The sequence below is a fragment of the Lagenorhynchus albirostris genome, chromosome 1 (genome assembly GCF_949774975.1).
Source record: "Lagenorhynchus albirostris chromosome 1, mLagAlb1.1, whole genome shotgun sequence".
In the NCBI taxonomy this organism is placed as follows: Eukaryota; Metazoa; Chordata; class Mammalia; order Artiodactyla; family Delphinidae; genus Lagenorhynchus; species Lagenorhynchus albirostris.
The window spans coordinates 24293783-24319622 of NC_083095.1; the positions used below are offsets into that span (position 1 = coordinate 24293783).

The window sequence follows — 25840 nt, forward strand, 5'->3', positions numbered from 1 at the left end:
CGGAATCTTAAAAAATGATACAAATGAATTTATTTACAAAACAGACACAGACTCACAGACTTAGAGAAGGAACTTGTGGTTACCGGGGGGAAGTGTGGGAGGGGAGGGATAGATTGGGAGCTTGGGAATGACATATACACACTGCTATATTTAAAAGAGATAACCAACAAGGACCTACTATATAGCACAGGGAACTCTGCTCAGTACTCTGTAATAACCTAAATGGGAAAAGAATTTGAAAAAGAATGGATACCTGTATGTGTACAACTGACTCACTTTGCTGTACACCTGAAACTAACATAACATTGTTAATCAACTATACTCCAATATAAAATAAAAATTTAAAAAGCACCAATGGATAAGAAAAACTGGGGACATGTTGGTTGATGTTGATGAATTATGTATTTCTTGGGGGCCCTCTTTCTCTAATACATGTATTTACCCTTGAAAGGGGGTAAACAATGGACCGAAAAAGAGACAGTCGTTTAATGATCTTAAGAAATCCAAGGTTCTACTCATTAATCCAGCAATTAAAACTTTTAAGTCATGGACCTGAAGTATTCCCAGTATATCAAGGTATTCGTATTTTTAGATGAATGAACCAAGAGACGTGACAACTTCATCGCAGTGCTGATATGACTAAACTGAGCCTCCTAACCCAGACAGTACTGCAGACTGCAAGAAACAAGGACTAGCATCCCTGCCCTGCCTTTCACTCACCTTCACCCCTCTACTCAGGATAAGGGACGCCACTGCCAAGCTGATGACATTTGAGAATCACAGAGTTTTATAACTGGATGGGCCCTGAGAGAGCATGAAACCCAATTGCCTCATTTTGTTTTTGCAGAACAGAGAGGCCAGAGGATCCCAGTAAGAATCTCAAGGTCACATATCTAAATAAAGGGCCTGGATGTTCCTAGGGGAATAAGAGCAGAGCCTCAATGGCACGGGAACAAGGGAAAGCAACATGCATTTTTATATTTGACCCTGGAAGCCAGGGTTTCTTTTGTTCCCACACCAGTGAGTCAGTCTGAGCAGACCCCAGTAGATCCAGAACTGGTTATAAAGTGGTATATCATGTTGGACATAATTTGCTTTCTAATTTTTATCTCATTCTTTCCTATGATATTCCTGGATCATTGCCCTTGGTAGATTGCATTACAATTTGCAGATTATTAGACTGTGAGCTCAAGAATTGAAACTATGGCTTCTACAAATTTGTATCCTCACAACTGAGCTCACCAAGCTTGGTACAGAGAAAAGGAATGGAAATGTGAATGTTGAAGTTAATTCCAAAGAAGTATCATAGCTTCATTTCCTGCAATTTGAGGGACCAAAAGCCACTGAAACTAAAGCTACTTAAGAATGTGTTGAATATTTAAACATTTTAATAATCTCACTTCAATACTCTGAGGAAGGCGCAAAATGAATTTGAGCTTTTCATAACATATGACATGCTACCTAGTTTTCCAAAGAAGAGATCAATGTAGGTTGACCTAGGATGATAGCAGTGGAGAGGGAGAGAAGTGGACAGACGCAGGATGGGTTTAGATGAGGAGACGACAGGAACTTGCTGAGACAGACTGAATGAGCTGGGAGAAGAAAAATCGAGGAAAATGCCAAGGACAATGGTGATGCCATTTACTGAGATGGGAAAAACTAAAAGTAAAAAAAAAAAAGAAAAGAAAAAAAGTCTAAGGCAGGGAGGAGGCACTGAAGATTTCTATTTTTCAATGTTATGATTAAGATATCTATCAGATATCCAAATGAAGACGTCAAGCAGACAACTGGATATAGAAATCTGGGGCTCCAGAGAGAGTTCGAGGCTAGAGAGACTGATTTGGGAATCACTGACATATAGATAACCTTTGACACCATGGCAGTGGATGAGGGCACAAAGGGCAACGTGCAGACCAGGAGGAGACCCAGGACAGAGGATTGGGACCCTTCCTCCAACATTTAATAACCTCGTAGTATGTGTACAGCACAGTGCTGGAGACTGTGGGAAAACAAAAATACCTAATGCACTGTTTTTCCTTCAATGACCTTATAATCCAACCCCTTTCATATATAAGAGGAGGAAAGGCTACTCAATGTAATGGAAAGTACAGTGGATTAGGAGTCAGAATCCATGAATTTTAACCATTCTACAGCTGCTCCAAGTTAAAGTGAGATTAACTTTTCAGGGCTTCCAATTGCTCCCTTGCTGAAATAAGGATTAGGTACAGGTAACATCAACTGAATCTGCCAGGCCTGCTATGCCCTGATGTCTTGATTTCCATGTGGCATCCAAATGACACACTCTAGCCTCCTCTAAAGTCAGTGTCTCACCCTCCCCAGCAGGATGTACTGCTGCCCCAGGAGCACACAGCAGCCATCAGAGGGGCTGGCTGAAAGCACAGTCCCCGAGCAGCTGCTGCCTGCAAGCCTTTCCTGCTGGAACAGGGTCATTTGAGAGAACCCATAATATCTGCATTCTTGGTTTTCAGCTGGTGTTTATGTCAGATAAATGGAATCCCGGGGACCAGTGAGAAGAGCAGATCTACCCTCTGTATCACATTTTCTTAGTTCTACAATTTAATATTCTCAAAGGCATCCAATATCCATGACCCCAGGAAATATTTCTGTTTATCACACAGAAGTAGTCCATGTGGCTGGGCATCTACAACAGGACATGGCCTTATGGATCAGGGCACCCCAAGCTTCACCATGAAGGAACACTAAGAAAATGGTTCAGTAAGATTATATATTTACATATTAGGTGATCCTTCATATCTATTCTAGGTGACTGCCCACCTGGACAGAGCTGATTGTAGAAGAACAGACAGATGAACTAAACTGGGCCAATTGGGCTCTCTTTCTGGAAAATGTAAACTGTGAATGGAAAACTCCAGAACCCGTAGGTCAAGAGAGATGCATCACTTCAATCACAGTGCCTTGGGATCCCCAGAGTTGTTCTGCTTCCCTTTTCAAGATGTAATTGGTGAGATCGTTATTTGATCAATAACTCTCTAGGTAATCATGCAATATGTCTTCTTCCTTTACTCTGTTAGTCATTGTCAATTCTGTAGCTTGCAACCAAGGGAACCTTACCTAGTAATTATCAGTGTCCCCATTTTACAGATAAGGAAACTAAGACTTGGACAAAATAAAAAATTTGTTGTATATTACCTAGCTACTGACAGAACCAACTCAGGAACCAAGGTACATCTGACTAAAATTCACGCCATTAACCACTAGGCCATCCTGACTCTAAGTGCTATAGTGTAGTTTATTTTTGTCATAGGGATGAACCTGTGCTGAGTCCTATTTTATTTCTTGCTAAACAAATGATGGCATACATTCAGGAAAAGCCATCTAGGGAAGGGGGTAGAATCTGCAGTGGCCTCAAATTGAAGTTCGATAGTCCACAAATAAATTAAATCCATAGCCTTGCCTATTGACACTTGGTCCCCACTAAGTGTCACTTAGTGGGCTTAGGGTTAATGCTTCTAGAAAAAAATTAGAGAATGGTAAATTGAGTGAACTTGTTGATGGTGTTATGGTGCGTGGGGCAGCATTCCTTGACAAAGGGGATCATGCTCTTGCATAAAGACGGTTAATGCTCTTCCTTTACCACTCTTCAGAAGTGCCTATAATGGATACTGAGGGTCAGAGGTAAAGAGAGGCCATAGTTTTATTATTAATAGCAGACAAGAAAATCTAAGAAACCTCAGGTCCCCTTTTCCCAACCATCACTCACCCATGTAGTCATGGCCTCTCCCATCTGTCTGCCCTGCTATTCCCCTAAAAGATCAGGCATGACATCTACCAAAATTAGCACAGTTCCCACCTTTCCTTGTCCAGCAGGACTATACACCCCTTGATCAAAACCAGAAGCTGTGTCGGTTTTTTGGGTTTTTTTTTTTTTTTTGCATTGCCAGCATCTAATACAGTGCCTGGAACAAATTAGGGTTTCAATAAATGTCTGCTGCATGTATGAAAAATGAACAAAAGTCAAAACCATCTCCACTGACGAATCAGTTTCAATAAAGAAAAACAGTGTCATAGGGAAACAGTTTTCTTTGCCAGCAAAGTAGAGTCCTATAATTTTTACACTCCACTGATCCATTCTGAACATGGTGTCAGGAACAATACAGGGCCAGAAAACAATTAGCGGGGGAACAAAACAATCAGTTGAACCATCTGGGATTTGAGCGACATGTAGATTAAATGTCTTAAATTTGCCAGGCTCCTTCTCATTTGGCCACAATGGATGATTCTTGGCTGCACTGTACCAGGAATAATTGTCCCTCATATATCCCCAATCAGCTGCCTTTTAATGACTAGTCAGCAAGTGACAACGTAAAGGTGCAGTGACCTTCACTGTACTTGGCAAATCTTGGACCAACTCCCATTGATTTGCCCTTGGAACAGCTGATCTCAGGGACACCTTGCTCAGCGGTCTCCAGTCCCTGCTGCAGGCCCTTGAGTTGGAAAGATACCCAGGAGAAAGAAGTGAGATGTCTGAAGGGACCTTTGGTTCTTACACTACCTTCCTAGACAGTGGATGATCCACAATTTCCTGGCTTACATCAAAATGGTCTTATGCATCCCAGAGGTCGAATGACTTTTCTATCTCCCCAAACCAGCAACCAGGATAGTCTACCCTAAAAAGAGATTTGGAAGGAGTTCAGGAGCTTGACAGACTGGCCAGCCAAATGAGACCCACTTCTGTGCCGGATGGCCGCCTCCCCATCTTAGTTCATGTTCTGGGGTGGCTGCTTTGAAAATTCAGCGAATCTGAATTTCACTTCTATGAGCCCCCGAAAAGCTCCTTTTCCTTTACTCCAATATCCTGTGTCCTCCTTCTGGTCCAGCTGTAGGGAAGGTTTGCAGTTCTCTTGAAATATACTTTAACTAGCAATATGGTTGACCTCACAAAAATGACTCCTTGAAAATTCTTGACTGGTCATGCAAGCATGTTCCAGGATCCCTCCTTATCACCAGACTTCTGATACCTGGACAATTCTGGCCACTGGTAGTCTTTAAGGGTGTGACCCTGCATGTCCCTCTCCTCAGGAAAGTCTTCACTAAATTTCCATGTCCCCCTAGTGGTCCAGCCCATGCTGCAGCCTTGTATCATTTTATTACTGCTTCTTATATCGATGTGTCAACTCCTCAGCTAAAGAAATGATAAGCTTCTGTAGACAGAAACTACCTCTACTACACACACAGTATCCTCAAAGCCCTAGAACTACGCCCTCAGCAAAACTTGATAACTATGTAAATTATCCTTTCATACAAAATAGAGACTGACAACTCGTGGACAGCCAGCCAGATTCTGTGTGGTTGGCATATAAAACAATTAACCAAGCTGCAATCTGGATGTGGCTTATAGACTAGGATCTCCTTGTCTTGATGTTGTCTCTTTGCTTACCTTTATCTCTGCCCTTTACCCAAACTGTAAATTCAGTGCAAGTGTAAGATCCTAAAGCGGTAGAGAGAAAGGGGCTTCCCCCAGCATCCTGGCCTGTTGTAAATGGTCAGCCCCCACTCTTTGTCCCCCAACTCTTCAGCTACCTCTCACACCCTTCCCCCCACCTCACTACACACTCCATTCTGTTATGGACTTTGTTTGGTTCCTCAACTGTGCCATGGTCTCCTTTGATTTTTTTTTTTTAGAGGAGATTTTTGTTTTTAAGTTTTTCTTTTCCTTGATGTGGACCATTTTTAAAGTCTTTATTAAATTTGTTACAATACTGCTTCTGTTGCTTATGTTTTGGTTTTTTGGCTGCGAGGCATGTGGGATCTTAGCTCCCCGACCAGGAATCGAACCTGCATCCCCTGCATTGGAAGGTGAAGTCTCAACCACTGATTGCCGGGGAAGTCCTGGTGTGCCATGGTCTCTTACCTCTTGGCACACGTTGCCCTCATGTAAAAGACACCCGGCTTCCTCCCACCTCGTTGCCAAGCTAACTCTTACTTATATTTCAAGTCTCAACCTGTATATTTCTTTCTTGAAGAAGCTTTCTATGAATCTCTACGGTATGTTGGGTCCCCTTGCAAAGGCCTCCCAAACTTCTCTGTGCTTTTCCTTTAATGATGTTGATGACAATAATTATGACTGTAACAATCATTAACATTTACTAAATGCTTTCCATAGTCCAGGAACCTACTGACTCACTTAATCCTCATTAATATCCTGTGAGGTAGGTACCTAATTATCTCCATTTTGCAAATGAGGAAATCAAGTCTCAAAGATATTATCTTGAGAAAGTTTGTATCACTCCATGAGGGCTACATCTCTCACCGAGTCTGGCCCCAGAATTCATGTTCTTAACCAACACATGACACTGCTTCTTATAAAACTCAACATGTCTGTGATTATTTAACAGCTAAGCATTCCGCTAGGCAGCAAGCTCCACAGAACAGGGCTGGGGCTATTTTGTTCAACAGTGTATTTCTAAAGCCTAATCCAAGAGCTAGCACGAAAGAAAGCATCAAAAAGCATGAGTTCCCTGGTGGCGCAGTGGTTGAGAGTCCGCCTGCCGATGCAGGGGACATTGGTTCGTGCCCCGGTCCGGGAAGGTCCCACATGCCGCAGAGCGGCTGGGCCCGTGAGCCATGGCCGCTGAGCCTGCGCGTCCGGAGCCTGTGCTCCGCAACGGGAGAGTCCACAACAGAGAGAGGCCCGTGTATCGCAAAAAAAAAAAAAAAAAGCATGCAGTTAAATGAACAAAGGAAACAGCCAGTTGGTGAGCCCACCCAGAATCCCAAAAGAATTCACCTTCTCAAATAGATGTCTAACACTTAATCAAGAAAGTAGCATGATCACGGTAATATTTACTCTACAGTTTCCCTCTCTGCAGCCCAACCCTAGCCAAACAAATCCAAGCATCCAGAACTAGAAAGGGTATGATCTGGAAAGGAGTGAACCCTAGAAAATTCTTCTCCAGAAGAACGCAAGCACAGGGAGGTCCAAAGGGAGAGCCTGTAGTAGCAAAGGAAGCACAGGCAGGTGCAACCAGGGACACAGCTGCAGCACATCACCCCCACTCAGACGCAGCGTGCCACCACGAGGGCCTACTCACCCCTCTCGCAGGTTCGGCCCCAGTAGCCGGTGCCCGTGCAGTCGCAGATGAAGCGGTTCCAGCCATCTTTGCACACGGCGTTGTTCTTGCAGGGGTAGCTGTCACACTGCTTAGCGCTCATCCGTGAACAGGAGGACTTGACGCCTGCAGCGTTCTGCATCTCCGCCAGCTGCCGGATGTTTTTGCTGCGCCCGTCAATGAACAGGTCACGGATGCAGCCCACGTAGCCATAGTTGAGCATGGCGGTCCAGAGCTCAGTGGGGAGGATGAGGCCAGCACGGTGCTCCGGCAGCCCGCCCAGGTACATGTCCCCTTCCAGGTCCAGGATCTCGCTCTCCCCACTAGCGGTGAACGGCGTGCGCCTGCTGTTCACTGATATGGTACCTGGAATGGGAGGAAAGAAACAAAGTGAGCTAACAGCCCTCTTGGCATCACAGGTGAGGCTGCCAGTTGATGAACCAAACGAAAGGAGCCTAGCAGGTGAGATGGGAGACCACTGTTGCCTGGCCAGGAAGGAACAATGTACGCAAGGGAACGAAATGCCGCAAAATGGTAAAAAGGACAATGTAGGCCATTTGGCTCCAATCCCTGCCAGCTAAGACAGCCTGGCCCAGAGGAATCTCCGTGGCCTAGCACCTAGTATGATTATCTTTTTTTCTACCTAAAAGTTTTGGCTGAGAGGTTGCACATCACACAGGTTGACAGCAGCACAGACCGTGCCTGTGTTTAAATCCCAGCCCCGCCACGTACTAGCTGGATAACCTTGAAGAAGTGACTTCTCCTTCCTAGTGCTCAATTTCCTCATCTGTAAAATGGGAAAAGAACTGTCCCCACCTCACAGGTTGGTGTGATAAGTAAATGAGCTCATTCATGTAAGGTGCTTCTTACTCTGTACCTGGGACACAGGCTGTAGGTCCTGCCTGAGTCTTCATCACTGGCTCACCATCACCCGAAGGATGGAACCTGCTCTTCTCTTTCTCTCTCCATGAGCTGATACCCTCTGTACTGGCCTTAGCTACCAGCCCTGCCAGGGCATATTTTTGACATTCATTGCCTTTGATAAATTTTAACTGGAACGTCTTTCTTTCTTTCTTTCTTTTCTTCTTGACTATAAATCAAATATTTTAGTTTTTTTTAATGTTTGTAACACGTTTATTGTGTTAGTTTCTGCTGTACAACAAAGTGAATCAGCTATATGTATATATCCCCATGTCCCCTCCCATCTTCCCTATCCCACCCTTCTAAGTGGTCACAAAGCACAGAGCGGATCTCCCTGTGCTATGCAGCTGCTTCCCACTAGCTATCTACCTTACGTTTGGTAGTGTATATATGTCAGTGCTAATCTCTCATTTCGTCCCAGCTTACCCTTCCCCCTCCCCGTGTCCTCAAGTCCATTCTCTACGTCTGCATCTTTATTCCTGTCCTGCCCCTAGGTTCTTCAGAACCATTTCTTTTTTAGATTCCATATATATGTGTTAGCATACGGTATTTGCTTTTCTCTTTCTGACTTACTTCTCTCTGTATGACAGACTCTAGCTCCATCAACCTCACTACAAATAACTCAATTTTACTCCTTTTTATGGCTGAGTAATATTCCATTATGTATATGGGTCACATCTTCTTTACCCATTCATCTGTCAAAGGACATTTAGGTTGCTTCCATGTCCTGGCTATTGTAAATAGTGCTGCAATGAACATTGTGGTACATGACTCTTTTTAAATTATGGTTTTCTCAGGGTATGTGCCCAACAGTGGGATTGCTGGGTCTTATGGTAGTTCTATTTGTAGTTTTTTAAGGAACCTCCATACTGTTCTCCATAGTGGCTGTATCAATTTACATTCCCACCAACAGTGCAAGACGGTTCCCTTTTCTCCACACCCTCTCCAGCATTTATCGTTTGTAGATTTTTTGATGATGGCCATTCTGACCGGTGTGAGGTGATACCTCACTATAGTTCTGATTTGCATTTCTCTAATGATTAGTGATGTCGAGCATCCTTTCATTTGTTTGTTGGCAATCTGTATATCTTCTTTGGAGAAATGTCTATTTAGAGCTTCTGCCCATTTTGGGATTGGGTTGTTTGTTTTTTTGATATTGAGCTGCATGAGCTGCTTGTAAATTTTGGAGATTAATCCTTTGTCAGTTGCTTCATTTGCAAATATTTTCTCCCATTCTGAGGTCTGTCCTTTCGTCTTGTTTCTGATTTCCTTTGCTGTGCAAAAGCTTTGAAGTTTCGTTAGGTCCCATTTGTTTATTTTTGTTTTTATTTCCATTTCTCTAGGAGGTGGGTCAAAAAGGATCTTGCTGTGATTTATATCAAAGAGTGTTCTGCCTATGTTTTCCTCTAAGAGTTTGATAGTTTCTGGCCTTACATGTAGGTCTTTAATCCATTTTGAGTTTATTTTTGTATATGGTGTTAGGGAGTATTCTAATTTCATTCTTTTACGTGTATCTGTGCAGTTTTCTCAGCACCATTTATTGAAGAGGTTGTTGTTTCTCCACTGTATATTCTTGCCACCTTTAACAAAGATAAGGTGACCACAGGTGCATGGGCTTATCTCTGGGCTTTCTATCCTGTTACATTGATCTGTATTTCTGTTTTTGTGCCAGTACTGAACTGTCTTGATTACTGTAGCTTTGTAGTTTAGTCTGAAGTCAGGGAGTCTGATTCCTCCAGCTCTGTTTTTCTTTCTCAAGATCACTTTGGCTATTTGGGGTCTTTTGTGTTTCCTTACAAATTGTGAAATTTTTTGTTTTAGTTCTGTGAAAAATGCCATTGGTGGTCTGATAGGGATTGCATTGAAACTGTACATTGCTTTGGGTAGTATAGTCACTTTCACAATGTTGAAACATGTGATTCTTCCAATCCAAGAACATGGTATCTCTCTCCATCTGTTTGTATCATCTTTAATTTCTTTCACAGTGTCTTATAGTCTTCTGAGTACAGGTCTTTTGTCTCCTTAGGTAGGTTTATTCCTAGGTATTTTTGTTGTTGTTGTTGCAGTGGTAAATGGGAGTGTTTCTTTAATTTCTCTTTCAGGCTTTTCATCATTAGTGTATAGGAATGCAAGAGATTCCTGTGCATTAATTTTGTATCCTGCTACTTTACCAAATTCATTGATTAGCTCTAGTAGTTTTCTGGTGGCATCTTTAGGATTCTCTATGTATATAGTATCATGTCATCTGCAAAAAGTGACAGTTTTACTTCTTCTTTTCCCATTTTGATTCCTTTTATTTCTTTTTCTTCTCTGATTGCTGTGGCTAAAACTTCCAAAAATATGTTGAATAATAATGGTGAGAGTGGGTGACCTTGTCTTGTTCCTGATCTTAGAGGAAACAGTCTCAGTTTTTTACCATTGAGAACGATATTGGCTGTGGGTCTGTCATATATGGCCTTTATTATGTTGAGGTAGGTTCCCTCTATGCCTGCGTTCTGAGAGTTTTGATCATAAATGGCTGTTGAATTTTGTCGAAAGATTTTTCTGCATCTACTGAGATTATCATATGGTATTTATCCTTCAGTTTGATAATGAGATTGATTTGTGTATATTGAAGAATGCTTGCATTCTTGGGATAAAACCCACTTGATCATGGTGTATGAACCTTTTAATGTGCTGTTGGATTCTGTCTGCTAGTATTTTGTTGACAATTTTTGCATCTATGTTCATCAGTGATATTGGCCTGTAGTTTTCTTTCTTTGTGACATCTCTGTTTTTGGTATCAGGGTGATGGTGGCCTCATAGAATGAGTTTGGGAGTGTTCCTCCCTCTGCTATATTTTGGAAGAGTTCGAGAAGGATAGCTGTTAGCTCTTCTCTAAATGTTTGATAGAATTCGCCTGTGAAGCCATCTGGTCCTGGGTTTTTGTTTGTTGGAAGATTTATTTTATTTATTTTTTTTTGTGGTACATGGGCCTCTCACTGTTGTGGCCTCTCCCGTTGCGCAGCACAGGCTCCGGACGCGCAGGCTCAGTGGCCATGGCTCATGGGCCCAGCAGCTCCGCGGCACGTGGGATCCTCCCGGACCGGGGCACGAACCCACATCCCCTGCATCGGCAGGCAGACTCTCAACCACTGGGCCACCAGGGAAGCCCTGTTGGAAGAGTTTTAATCACAATTTCAATTTCACTGCTTGTGATTGGTCTGTTTATATATTCTATTTTTTCCTGGTTCAGTCGCAGAAGGCTGTGCTTTTCTAAGAATTTGTCCATTTCTTCCAGGTTGTCCATTTTATTGGCATCTATTTGCTTATAGTAATCTCTCATGATGCTTTGTATTTCTGCAGTGTCAGTTGTTACTTCTCCTTTTTAATTTCTAATTCTGCTGAGTCTTCTCCCTTTTCTTCCTGATGAGTCTGGCTAATGGTTTGTCAATTTTGTTTATCTTCTCAAAGAACCAGCTTTTAGTTTTATTGATCTTTGCTATTGTTTCCTTCATTTCCTTTTCACTTATTTCTGATCTGATCTCTATGATTTCTTTCCTTCTGCTAACTTCAGGGTTTTTTCTTCTTCTTTCTCTAATTGTTTTAGGTGTAAGGTTAGGTTGTTTATTTAAGATGTTTCTTGTTTCTTGAGGTAGGATTGTATTGCTATAAACTTCCCTCTTAGAACTGCTTTTGCTGCATCCCATAGGTTTTGGGTTGCCATGTTTTCATTGTCATTTGTTTCTATGTATTTTTTGATTTCCTGTTTGATTTCTTCAGTTATCTCTTGGTTATTTAGTAGCGTATTGCTTAGCCTCCATGTGTTTTTATTTTTTACAGTTTTCTTTTCCTGTAATTGATATGTAGTCTTATAGCATTATGCTCAGAAAAGATACTTGATATGATTTCAATTTTCTTAAATTTACCAATGCTTGATTTGTGACCCCAAGGTACGATCTAACCTGGAGAATGTTCCATGAGCACTTCAGAAGAAAATGTATTCTGTTGTTTTTGGAAGGACTGTCCTATGAATATCAATTAAGTCCATCTTGTTTAATGTGTACTTTAAAGTTTGTGTTTCCCTATTTATTTTCATTTTGGATGTTCTGCCCATTGGTGAAACTGGGGTGTTAAAGTCCCCTACTATGATTGTGTTACTGTCGATTTCCCCTTTTATGGCTTGTGTAGTGAGGTGCTCCTGTGCTGGGTGCATAAATATTTACAACTGTTGTATCTTCTTCTTGAATTGATCCCTTAATCATTATGGAGCGTCCTTCTTTGTCTCATGTAATAGTCTTTATTTTAAAGTCTATTTTGTCTGACATGAGAATTGCTACTCCAGCTTTCTTTTGATTTCCATTTGCATGGAATATCTTTTTCCATCCCCTCACTTTCAGTCTGTATGTGTCCCTAGGTCTGAAGTGCATCTCTTGTAGACAGAATATATGTGGGTCTTGTTTTTGTATCCATTCAGCCAGTCTGTGCCTTTTGGTTGGAGCATTTAATCCATTTACATTTAAGGTAATTATTGATATGTATGTTCCTGTTAGCATTTTCTTAACTGTTTTGGGTTTGTTATTGTAGGTCTTTTCCTTCTCTTGTGTTTCCTGCCTAGAGAAGTTCCTTTAGCATTTGTTGTAAAGTTGGTTTGGTGGTGCTGAATTTTCTTAGCTTTTGCTTGTCTGTAAAGGTTTTCATTTCTCTGTGAAATCTGAATGAGATCCTTGCTATGCAGAGTAATCTTGGTTGTAGGTTTTTCTCCTTCATCACTTTAAATATGTCCTGCCACTCCCTTCTGGCTTGCAGATTTTCTGCTGAAAGATCAGCTGTTAACCTCATGGGGATTCCCTTGTATGTTATTTGTTGTTTTTCCCTTGCTGCTTTTAATATTTTTTGTTTGTATTTAATTTTTGATAGTTTGATTAATACGTGTCTTGGCGTGTTTCTTCTTGGATTTATCCTGTATGGGACTCTTTGTGCTTCCTGGACTTGATTGACTATTTCCTTTCCCATGTTAGGGAAGTTTTCAACTATAATCTCTTCAGATATTTTCCCAGTGCCTTTCTTTTTCTCTTCTTCTTCTGGGACCCCTATAATTCGAGTGTTGGTGCATTTAATGTTGTCCCAGAGGTCTCTGGACTGTCCTCAATTCTTTTCATTCTTTTTTCTTTATTCTGCTGTGGCAGTTATTTCCACTATTTTATCTTCCAGGTCACTTATCCACTTTCTGCCTCAGTTCTTCTGCTATTGATTCCTTCTAGAGATTTTAAAATTTCATTTATTGTGTTGTTCATCATTGTTTGTTTGCTCTTTAGTTCTAGGTTCTTGTTAAACACTTCTTGTATTTTCTCCATTCTATTTCCAAGATTTTGGATTATCTTTACTATCATTACTCTGAATTCTTTTTCAGGTAGACTGCCATTTCCTCTTCATTTGTTTGGTCTGGTGGGTTTTTACTTTGCTCCTTCATCTGCTGCATATATCTCTGTCTTCTCATCTTGTTTAACTTAGTGTGTTTGGGGGTCTCCTTTTCACAGGCTGCAGGTTCGTACTTCCCGTTGTTTTTGGTGTCTGCCCCCAGGGGGGGAAGTTGGTTCAGTGGCTTATGTAGGCTTCTTGGGGGAGGGGACTGGTGCCTCTGTTCTGGGGGTGGGTCTGGAACTTGTCTTTCTGGTGGACAGGGCCACATATGGTGGTATGTTTTGGGGTGCCTGTGAACTTAGTATGCCTTTAGGCAACCTGTCTGCTAATGGGTGGGGTTGTGTTCCTGTCTTGCTAGTTGTTTGGCATGGGGCGTCCAGCACTGGAGCTTGCTAGCAGTTGAGTCGAGCTGGGCCTTAGTTTTGAGACGGAGAGCTCTGGGAGAGCTCTCGCCGATTGATATTACGTGGGGCCCGGAGGTCTCTGGTGGACCAATGTCCTGAACTCACCCTCCCACCTCAGAGGCTCAGGCCTTACACCAGGCTGGAGCACCAAGACCCTGTCAGCTACAAGGCTCAGAAGAAAAGGGAGAAGAAGAAAAGAAAGAAAAAAAAATAATAAATTTTTAAAAATTATTGAAATAAAAACGTAATAATAAAAACAAAGGGAATAAAAGGAAAGAAGAAGAGAGCAACCAAACGAATAAACAAATCCACCAATGATAACAAGCATTAAAAACTATATTAAGATAAACATAAAAATCAGAACAAATCATTCACAGACAGTAAACCCCAAGTCTACAGCTGCTCCCAAAGTCCACCTCCTCAATTTTGGGATGATTTGTTGTCTATTCAGGTATTCCACAGATGCAGGTACATCAAGTTGATTGTGGATATTTAATCCGCTGCTCCTGAGGCTGCACAGAGAAATTTCCTTTTCTCTTCTTTGTTTGCACAGCTCCTGGGGTTCGGCTTTGGTTGTGGCCCCACCTCTGTGTGTAGATCGCCCTCAGGCATCTCTTCCTGCCCGGACAGGAGGGGGTTAAAGCAGAGGCTGATTAGGGGGCTCTGGCTCACTCAGGCCCGGGGGGAGGGAGGGGTACGGTTGTTATACTTGGAATGTGGGGCGAGCCTGCAGTGGCAGAGGCCAGTGTGACACTGCAACAGCCTGAGGCGCGCCGTGTGTTCTCCTGGGGAAGTTGTCCCTGAATCACAGGGCCCTGGCAGTGGCATGTTGTACAGCCTCCTGGGGGGTGTGGATAGTGACCTGTGCTTGCACACAGGCTCCTTGATGGCTACAGCAGCAGCGTTAGCGTTTCATGCCTGTCTCTGGTGTCTGCGCTGATAGCCACGGCTCGCACCCATCTCTGGAGCTTGTTTAGGTGGTGGTCTGCCTTCTTTTCGGAAGTCTGAGGTCTTCTACCAGCATTCAGTAGGTGTTCTGTAGGAGTTGTTCCACATGTAGATGTACTTCTGATGTATCTGTGGGGAGGAAGGTGATCTCCAAGTCCTACTCCTCCATCACCTTCGGAACATGTTTCTTTATGTACTCATGTAACAAACATGTATTGAACACCTGTTCTGTCTCTAGTATAGTTCTAGACATATACATGAACTTGACAGGCGTGCCTGCTTTCATGGAGCTGATGTTCCACAGCAGAGGAACAGAAAATAAACAAATCACCCAATGAACAGAAATTGGAAAATGGCAAGTGGGAGGAAGAGAGTAAAATGGGTGCTACAGCAGCCCACAAGTTCAACTTTAAAGTGTACGGTCGATAAAGGCTTCTCTAACCAGGTGAGAGGTAAGTTGAAACCAGGATGTTGAGAAGGATCCAACCATGCCAAGTCCCAGGGGGAGAATGTGCCCGGCACAGGGAATGGCATCTACAAAGGCCCTGGGACAGGCGGGAGTGTGGCTAGAGTACAGGAGGCCAGAGGAAGTCAAGAAGAGATGAGATCAGAGCTAGACCAGGCACAAGAAATCACAGAAGATGTAACCCTGAAGCCTGACCTGGGAACTTGGGAACAGGGATTCTAGTCTTTCTAACCCTGTACCAGTCACTGAACCCCTCGATTTCCTCAACAGCTCAATTTCCTAAACTGTTAAATCAGAGTGATATCTAAACTTCATGCCAGAAATTTTAGAAATTTAGTATTCTTAAAGTGCTTTATTGGTACCAAGATAACTGGGCCATCCATCAGCCAGCTTTCACTTATCTGAGTCTCAATTCCCTCAGCTATGACAGGGGAAATAGCTGAGGGGCCTAGAAGATCAAATGAGATCAAGAAAGTGAAGTACACCCTAAATCACAAAGTCAACCCAGGAGTAGAAGAGCAGAAAGAGTATGAGGGGTCTCTGGAGGATTCAGCTAGGCGTGCTTCCCCCTACTCTTCCCTGGAAGTTTTCTCCTGGAGAAATCTGCTTTGCCTTTTTGCTTTTTAATCTTTTAAAAACCTACATAACAATAAAAATGTCCCAGCCACCATTTTTAGTACTTTCTGTGCTTTTCTGGACTCAATCCTCAAAACAATCCTGTGAGGTAGGCATTCGTATTTCCCCTATTTCACAAATGAGGAAGTTGAGGCTTGGGTACTTTTCTTCTCTCTTGCAGTTTGCTTTCTTCACCCACATGTCCACAGAGTTAATCTGATCACCAACTAACAGGGAGGAGCATCTACTGCCAAGTAAGAACAGTACCCGAACTGATTTAAATAGTGGACCCTTAAATACATCCTGAGGAAACTTCATCCTCAGAGTGTGGGACCACAACTGTTTTGAGAATCAGTCCCTCAGCTGGGGAATGAAGATGAAAGTTTCCTGAGATCACCTCTCAGTAATATCCTTCAGGATAGGCAGGGAAGGAGGTACCACAATTAGATACACTTGTGTTTTTATAACTAGTCATTTTAATACAGGTCTGTAAGAACATACCAGAAAATACCCTCGTGAAGAAATGAAGTTTAGTATATCATGTTAAAATTCTGTTATGCTGCTTTTACATGACAACGACTTGTTTACTCAGTAAATTTTTATAGGCTTTGATCAAATGTATCAGTATTTCAAAGTATTAGCCAATGCCACAGCACCCAGGTATGAAATTTAAGGCTTCTGTAATCCAAACTTATTTGTCAAAAACTGGGTCTACTGATGGTTCTAACAAAACGAAACAACTGCCCTACTTGAAAAAGCAATTCGTGTTGAGAATATCAGAAACAGACGTGTGGCGATTTTACATGTCCTAGCCTGCCTGTGACACAGATAGGTGACATTTCAGCTGTACCAAGGTCTAGGTTAGTCAATCATGAAACCCATCAACCATGTCCGGACTCCAGAGACCCAAAACGCATTGTCTTAAAAACCAACAGGAGTGCGTCCCTTATAATTCTGAGACAGCTTTCTAGATCTCTGCCCCTGCTGACATTTTTTAATGGATAAACTTCAAAAGATTTGGCCTCAGAAATGATTTTTTGTGTATTTTTCTCTTAAAAAAGAACAAAATGTTCATTCTTGCCCAACAAGCACATTTAATTTGAAGCCTCTTGGTTCTGATCAAATTTTAGGCAATTGATAAGGCATCCTGCTGGGCAATAAACTGTCCAGGTCTGCAATCTGCCACCTGTCTGCCCTCTGCACAGAACCCAACCAGCTGCTTACCTAAGGGCAACACTGCTCATCTCCGCCACCCCTCTAGCTCTGGAATTACGCAGAAAAGCCATCCCCGCAAGCTCAGCCATTAGTGGCTACAGCCTTTTAGGGGAACCTATTGCTTTCTATTGTTGGCCAAATGCAAAAATGTCTAAAAGGAAGACATTTTTGTGTTTACCAGGAGAGTAAATCCTTAAAACTATGAAAATATAGCCAAGACCCTTATTGAGTACAATACTACCTAAATGGAGAATCAGGAAATAAGTGTGAAATTCAAATGCTCTAATTACTTCTCTGGGTGAAATGCCCTTTCTGATGCACAGAATGTGACCTTCACTGCCACATGTCCACAGAAAGTGAGGCAGACTGTTCAGGCATTCAAAGTCTCAGACTCTCTATTTGTGTTTCCTTCCCCTGCCCTGCTTTGTTACTATTCCAGAGTGGCTATGTACTGCCTGGGGCTAGCTTGCTTGGTCTGCAGCTGCAGAAACAAACAAAGCCGTTTAAACCCAATGTAAAAGGTTATGAAGAGGAAGGGAAAGTTAGTAAGGTCTGAGCAAAGAGTGAAATATAGGCTTTCACACCAAAGGAAGGCTTTAAATTGAACATGACTTTAGGAAAAATCAATTTGCCTTTTCCTTTCTTGTCATAATTTTTCCCTGCAATATGACTCTTGCCAATTACTGAAGGGTGTTTCACTGCATAAACTCTTGCACAGTGCAGCTTATCCTACAGAGTAATCACATAATGCAGCAACTGTGACATCACAATTGGTTTCCATGGTGATGGAAAAAGGAGAATAAAGAGGGAAAAAACCCATCACACAAGTGACATGACAGTCACTTTGGTAGCAGCGGAAATGCTGCTTGTAAAAACATCCTTAGCCCCAGGGTCTTGGAGGTATCGCTGAGACCATTGTGCAGTGAGTGACAGGGGAGATGAGGAGAATGTCAGCCATCGATGAGACAGGTGTCTGGTTCAGAAACATAATCTTACACAATCATATAACAAGCATTAAGGAGAACAGCAAAAGAATCAACAAGCAAACAAGTCACAAAAACTAAAATAAAAAAATATAAGGAAGCAGAAGCTTTCCCCTAGTCTCAGTCACACACCTTGCTTCTTCCTACCTGATCTGCCATCTCGCTGAATGTCCACATGGTACCATTCCCCATCGTTGGCTTTCTTCTGAGTGGCTTTCACTTTAATGGTGCCTGAGCCCATGTCAAGCAGTAGGTACAGGTTGCCATCGAGGAGTTCCACGGCAAAGAAGTCCACCTTGGTGTTCTTCTGGCTCCGAGCATCCTTCCTCTCTTGGGGCTTGCCGTGAGTGAAGAGGATCAGGCCGTTGGGCTCAGTGGTGCGAAAGTCAAAGGAGATAGAGCCCATGCGTTTGGTGTTCCATTTGGGCAAGCTGATGTAAGCCTCCGGGGTCTCAAAGTTGATGGGGTCCAGTGTGGCCACATTCTCACACTTGAATACAACCTCACCGTAGATTTTCATCTTGGTGTCCCCAATTCTGGCCAAGCGAGACAGCTCCAGACGGATGTCATTATTCTTATAAACAACCTGTCAAAAGCCAGACAAGTGCTACATGAATCAATCTTGCAAACAGTAACCATCCATCGCTCACTGGGCACCCAGGGAAAAGGCCCAAAATGAAGCTTCAGGACACAACAGTCTGAAACAATGAGAAACATGAGATACAGCACTTGAAAAAGCATCTGCACAGACCTCTGAGGTGCCCACAAGCCCTGAATAAGCCCCTGTATTTCCATTATATTCCTTTCGTCTGTTTCCTTCTGGCCAATTTTTTGCATTGTCAGAAAGTTAAACAATATAAGCTTGCAAGGAGAAATCAAAAGAGACTGAGTTGCACAGACACAAATACTTACCTACAGAGATATTTACTGAAATGTCCTCAGTAAAAGACCAGAAACAACCTAAATGACCAGCAGTAACAGACTGGCCCATCTTTAAAATGGAACATTATGCAGCCCTAATAAACAAAGTAGTGCTCCCAGTTTTGACATAGATACTCTGAGTAACATTAAGTGAAATTAGTAAGGAACAGGACAGCGTGCATTATGCTATCATTGTGCAAAGAGTGTGTGTGTTGGGAAGTGTGTGTTACATGTATATATGCTTGTAAATGCATGAAACATTTTTGGAAGGAAACACAAGAAGCTATAAAATTGTCACTGGGGAGAGGATTTGTGGGATTAATATTCAGGAGTGGAGGGAGACTTACTTTTCACTCTACCCTGTTGTATTGTTTTTCTTTTTAAAGAAGATTATTGAGTGTTAAGCGTTGGTGGAGAAGGAGATCTATATATTTTTTTTGCACAATTGCACATGTCCTCTATATACACACAGTGAGAGAATGAAACACCCTAAAACATTTTTAAAAAACCTATTATGACTTTCTAAACCTGGTATAATCCATATAAAAGCAGGGATTAAACTTGTTCCCCAAGATCAGAATTTCTAAAAGCTTTTGCTGTTATTAGAACTGCATTTTGATGCAGTAACCTTGGATAGGTCTTGGTCCTCTGATCTCCATGCAATGTCACATCCATACTATAATAATAAACAAGCAAAAACAGAAGGCAAAGGGGCTAGCATTTGAGTGTGGGTTATGCAAACCACGTTGCTAGGTCCTTCACATTGTCTTATTCAAATTCTAGATGAGGACCCCCATTTAGGTTCAAATCCCACATCCACTACTTCTAAGCTGTGTGAACTTCAAAGTTATTTAACTTACTTGGGTCTGCTTCCCCCTCTGAAAATGCGAATATAGGAGTAGACTATTTCTTAAGTATGAAATGAGTTAATACACGCAAAGCACTTAGAAGTAGCACATGTATGGGCATAAAAATCTCAGCTATTTGGGGGTGGCTGTCGTGGCTGTTAACTCATTTTATCCCTTCCACAGAGAAGGCTGTCTTATCCTCTCCTTTTTTAATAAAGTAACAAGACTTAAGTGCTAAAGTCTTACAATCCATCTCAGTGATAAAAAGTTAATTGGATGAGTCATTCCAGTATATACTATTTAATCCCTAACATCCAGCTGTAGAACTGCTTCCCTTCTCTCCAACACCAGGAGAGAAGCAAGCAGAGATATTTACCTTTTAATATCTAACTAACAACAAAGAATTGAAAATGTCTCACCTACTAGATGACCTTCACCATGGGTGTAACCATAGTCAATAACACTGAAAATAATAACAATGCTAATATTTACTGAGCACCTACTACCAGGCACTGTGCTAAGGATCTGAAGCCTAGCATCCCATTAGATCCTGACAACACCCATTTGAGATACCTACCGTCATTCCCCCATTTTACAGATGCAGAAACAGACACGGAGAGTAGTTAAGGAACCAGCCCATGGTCACACGGCCAGTAACTGGCAGAGCAGGACTTGAACCCAGGAGTTAGGCTCCGGAGTCCATGTGCTTTACCACTTGTGGACACTCAGAACAATAACAGTTACTACCAGCACCCGTGAAGCTCATCTTTAATAATACATAGAAAATCATGCATATTCATCTTCCCAATTCAAAAGCTAAATTTCTCATCTTAGCTCTACTGGACTGACCGTGTGCAAAGGGGAAAAACTGCAAGGTCCTTAGGCAAACACTCAAGTGACTAAACGAGGAAACAAACGATAAAAGGTTAATGACCAACAGCTTCTCCCTTCTAACTCCCACTCCCCAACATGTGAGCTCTCTCTGCCATAACCAAACTTCAACTTTCTCTGAATCTGGGTTAAATGCCTACGACCAGAGCTCTTGTAAAGGTTAATTATTAATGTAGAACAATAGCTCATCCCAAAGGGACAGACTAAGGCTTGGCTTCGTTGAACTATAAGTGAAGAAAGAGCTCAAACATCCCTAGAGGAGGCAGAAGGATAAAAAGAAAAAGGCCTTTTAAAAGGATGCAGCGTCCTATGAGGAGGAACTCTTCCGTGAAATGGGTATATGACCAAGACTGGGACACACAGTGAATAACTACAATGCAGATTTCTGGAGAGAGACAAGAGAATCCGGGCCAGAAACTGCCAGACAAAGACTTCTCTCAGAAGCTATTTGAAAATGAGCTCTCTATCTACTCCACGGCCCTGAAGTTACTTGTCTATTTATACGCAGTTTCCACACCTTTCCCACCGACGGCTGGGTAACCTCTTTGAGTCCCGTTTTATTTATTTCCAAAGGCAGGCGACTCAATACCTATTCTAGAAACTGCTCCCTTCCCCACCCCCCAGGCAGTTATCGAGATGAAATGGGATATTATACATGGTAGAACACAGAAAATCCTCAATGGTACACAAACCTAGGAACAAGCAATAGTATACCTTGGTTTCCAGCAGTACTGGGGTACTGGTGGAAACTGACAGGGGCCTGGACTGATGCTCTTCTGAGGATCTCCTACCAATAAGAAAGGGACAGGAGGGCAGGGGTCTTGTAGCCCAGTGATACTCAGTTGAGAAATTCCATGGCTGGCATCTTCACCTTCCCCCCTGCCCCCCTGTCCAGCGCAAGACCACGGCATGGCCATGAAGAAGTGCAGTAGTACTTTGGGCAGAGCGTCGTGGCAAGAAACCCTGCTGGACCCCCTTACAAGGCAAATTAGTATCTGGTATAGTATTTTCCATAAATTCAGACTTTCATCTAAATGTACGCTTCCCCCCACCCCCCCGCACCCGATGACTGAACTAGGAAGAGATGTGGCAGCAAGCGACAGAAAGCAGCCTTGGCTGACAATGGCCCCAACAAGGAGCAATTAAAGACAGAGCGGTAACAGCTCCCCACGGGAGATGACACACAACCTGGAAGGTGCAGAGGCAGAGTCAAGAGAGTGACAAGCAGGTCTGACCACCCCAGCCGTGGGCTTGTAAAAGCTGCTGTTTGGACTTGCAGCTCATGCTTAGAAGGCCAGACAGTAAAACAGCTGGGGACAGAGTCTCAGGGTTAAGACAGACTCCCTTGGAACAGCTACTCTTGTATGCCTCCCTAATCTTTGATACAGAGGCACACAGGCACAATGCCAGGAGTAAGGCAAGCCATGACAACACGGACAACACAACAAAAACAGCTACCGCCTACTGAGAGCCTACTATGTACCACTTCATAAAAACTCGAGTGTGTATCATCCAAATTAAGGAAGTGAAATAGGAAGCGTTAGCATCATTTTGCAAAAAAGAAGCTCAGAGGTGACAGGTACTTGCCCAAGATCATATAGCCCCTTAAGGGCATAACCAGGACTTGAACCCAGATCTCTCTGACTGCATGGGGGCAAGGCCACCCTCCAGAGGTGGCAATTTCTAAGCTCTCCAGTAGCACATGCCTACCCACAAAGCAGAAACCTCTTAAGTCAGGCACATAAAACACACCCAGCTCCGTACAGAGGTGTTAAGCCCTTCATACCTGGTCTCTCCTCTCTGTCGGATCCCTACTCCTCCTCACTCCACGGCAACTTGGAGGCCTCTGTGTGAACTCAGTATTAGAACTTCTACATACCTGCTCACCTTGTAGGTTTCCCAGCCTACAGTGCCTTCCTCTGGTCTCCAGCCTCTAATGGTGCCCCTTCACCAGGATCTATATCCAAACCCATTCCAGGACCTCTCTGACGACTCTGGTTCTTACTGATGCCCACCATTTGATAAACTTAGAATTCTTACATTGCCTGCCTATGATGAAGCTGTCTGCCTTACTGGCCAAACCACTAAGCCTGATTGGAAAAGGAGAGGCTGTTCTAATCTACAAGATGTGCTTTTTCATGTTAAACTCTTCCATGGTGCTCGAGGCATATAGCAGGTCCATGAGAGTGAATCTAAGGGGGAGAGACAGTCCCAGTGCACAGGAGTATTTTTCTCCCTCTTCCATCTTATCCCAGGACACCCTGTTCTCAGCTTTCTGAGAACGTTATGTCCACAAACTCTGCTGTAAATGCCACATTCCTATGCACTTCAGCAAGGGATCCGGAAGGAATGGAGGGAGTGTGTGTGCCCCGCAGTGTCCAGATGCCCTCTTAGTACTGTTTCTCCTGTCCAGGAAGAGAAGGTTTACCACGTGGCCTTTCCTTTCTCTTGTTTTTAAAACACCTTTAATCCTCTATGTGTCTACACATAGGGCAATTTCAATAAAAACCACCAGATCGGCTTATGGGACCATGATTTACAGGCCTGTGACCTGATGTCTGAGCACCTGATCCAGGTCAGTGAAGGATATCTGAAGTCAGGACACTGGGGGACATTCTCTGGAGTATCTAGGCCAGACGAAACAGAACGGTGGCAAAAAGCCAGTGTCAGGGGGCCTTGATGTGGAACAGTGTTGACAACAAATCCCAATAAAGCCTTTCAACTTTATGCCTATGTGTGGAGCAGTTTACATACAACAAGCAAAAGACAAAGATGTGCTCCCCACCCCAACTTAATCCTTGGACAACAGATAATAACAAAATGAGCTTATTCTCTTCAGCTTACAGGATGGTGCAGCTTCTAGATAAATTGGGGGGGGGGCGCTAATCTTCTTATCATGTGACATTCCTACTCACGGTAAATAAAAAAGAAGCCCTGTGAAAGAATCCTGCTTCTGGGGTCGCCACAGAATCACACACCCTACTTTCTCTCCACCACTTCCCCTCCGTCCTTCAGGCAACTGACGACTCTGGTCGGCTGTGATTTTCTTTCCTATGAATTACCTGCTCCACTCATTTGTCACTCAAAACACTCAACCTTGTTATCTTTGAATAAGCACAGGTCTTATCTTTTAAGCAAACCTCAAACACCTTATTAGCAAACAATACACATTACAGCTTTTAAAATCTGAAACAGCACCTAGTTGTACAGGTGCTTAATAAATGCTTGTATCTTCATTAAATTAGATGTTGGGCTCAAGTGGTAGCACAGGGTAGTGGTTAAGATCACGGACTTCACAGCCACCGTAAGTGGGGTCTGAGCTCTGTTCCACCCTTTGGACAACAGTTAAAGTGCCTCAGCCTCAGGTTCTTCACCTGTAGACTACAGGTAACAAGTCTCACTTCACAGGGTTTTAAGAATTAAATGAGATAATATGATCATATGTAAAGGTACTTTAGCAGCTCCTGGCACTTCATAAGCATTCAATAAATGGTAGTTATCACGATTAATTTTGTTATTCTCTTTGAGAAGCCATAACTAGATCACCAGACAGGAAAGCCTGGCATGGAGTCATCAGAATGGAAAGATTTCCTCGGAGGCTAAGTTCTAAGCCAGCTGTCAGCTCAAGAGACTAGTGACAGACTCTGGATTTAACAAATTCTGAAGTTAAAATAAGAATTAAAAATTATATAATCGCCTAATGTGGCATTTATAATATGTGAAAATGCCTAATGGTAGCTATTCTGTCTCTCACACACACACCATGCACTTGCACAGATTTAGGATTCATTAGCATTAACATCATTATCTATCACAGTGTTCCACTGACCAAATTCCAACAGTGAAGTTCAAGCACAAATGGGGCAGCAGATGGTCCCCCTAGCTTCCAAAGTCAGAAGAAGCTAATATTTGGCATGGCTGGGGCCACATCTACATCTCTGGTCTTTCTAACAGGGATCAGTAAACTAACTCTGCCTGATGAGCTACAGCTGACATCCAACCTGGGGCCCAGAGTCCCCACTGCTGCATAGCAGGGACACCACCCTTTTCATGCTTTATATTCTGTTCACAGTGGTCAGGATCTGCCAAAGATGAAAACTAAGCACCAGAAATAGAAAATGGGAATTGAGTTTCAGACTTGCAAGGCAGGAGCCAAAAAGTGTCTAAGTTCTAGGGTTCAAAATAAAGGCCAAAAAGACTCCAGGTAAAGTTGAAACCAGTAGTAGAAATGTTGGCAATTAATTAAATTTTAAAAAGGCTGTGTGATCCAACACTCTGTGGGTCAAACAAAACGTATCTGAAAGCTGGGTCTCACCAAAGACTACCAGTTGATAGTTTCTGATCTATGGTTTAATTTGTAAGAGAGCAGTAGGCAAAGCTAAAAGGGACAGAAAGCAAGCAGAAGTAGTAGGAACGATCCAGACAAACTTGAGAACTGAAGTTGAACCAGCCAAGTCCTCAGTCCCTTCCTCATTTAAAAAAAAAAGAAAGAAAGCCATCTGTTACCTGGCCATGCAAGCAGTCCAGAGAGAGACAGCACACAAGCAAGCACTATGGACCAGCCAGTTACTCTAACCTCATAAACCCAGGGCGATGGGTGCCAGCCCAAGAGCCTCACTAATGATGCAAGTCATTATCACTTACACGCAAGACCTCAAGACTTAGACGAACGTTTATTGTGATGGATTCTTTGTGAGAAAGCAATGATCAGGTAAGTCTGTGCTCAACTACAGACAGAAACACTAAGAAGTTTAAGACTTCCAACCTTTGGCATCATGAAGGTCTCAATTTTATTCTTCTCAAGAAGAACTTTCTTAGGACTTTTATTCAGCTAAAAAGGCTGATTAAGAACATATGGCTATGTATCCTGTAGAAAAAATTTTCAGCCAATGCAATTTGTGGCGTATTTAGGATACTGTCAAGGTTCAGTCTGTCACAGGAGATAAGATGTGTCAGTTCAGGCTGCATCATCCTCACAGAGCCTCCTGAGCTCTTCCTAAATTAATGAACCACAGACTTGGCATAACCAGAACCAGGCAAAGAAATAAGACATGAATGCGCATGTATGGGCCATAGTTCTCCAAGACCGGCCTTAACAAATACTGAAAAAGTTTCCAGATAATTTAGAGAAGTT

At 42.8% G+C, this 25840-nt stretch overlaps 1 protein-coding gene across 5 annotated transcripts in view; it reads right to left on the reverse strand.

Annotated features, from left to right (window-relative positions):
* The window catches only part of NRXN3 (neurexin 3), a 1617293-nt gene that overhangs the window by 1115272 nt on the left and 476181 nt on the right, over nucleotides 1-25840 (reverse strand). For all 5 annotated transcript variants that reach the window (XM_060166202.1, XM_060166193.1, XM_060166220.1 and 2 more), the window contains 2 exons: nucleotides 18194-18632; nucleotides 7074-7457 (listed from right to left, as the gene is read on the reverse strand). In XM_060166202.1, coding sequence (XP_060022185.1) covers nucleotides 7074-7457; nucleotides 18194-18632 — 823 coding nt within the window. The remainder of the gene's footprint in view (nucleotides 1-7073; nucleotides 7458-18193; nucleotides 18633-25840) is intronic.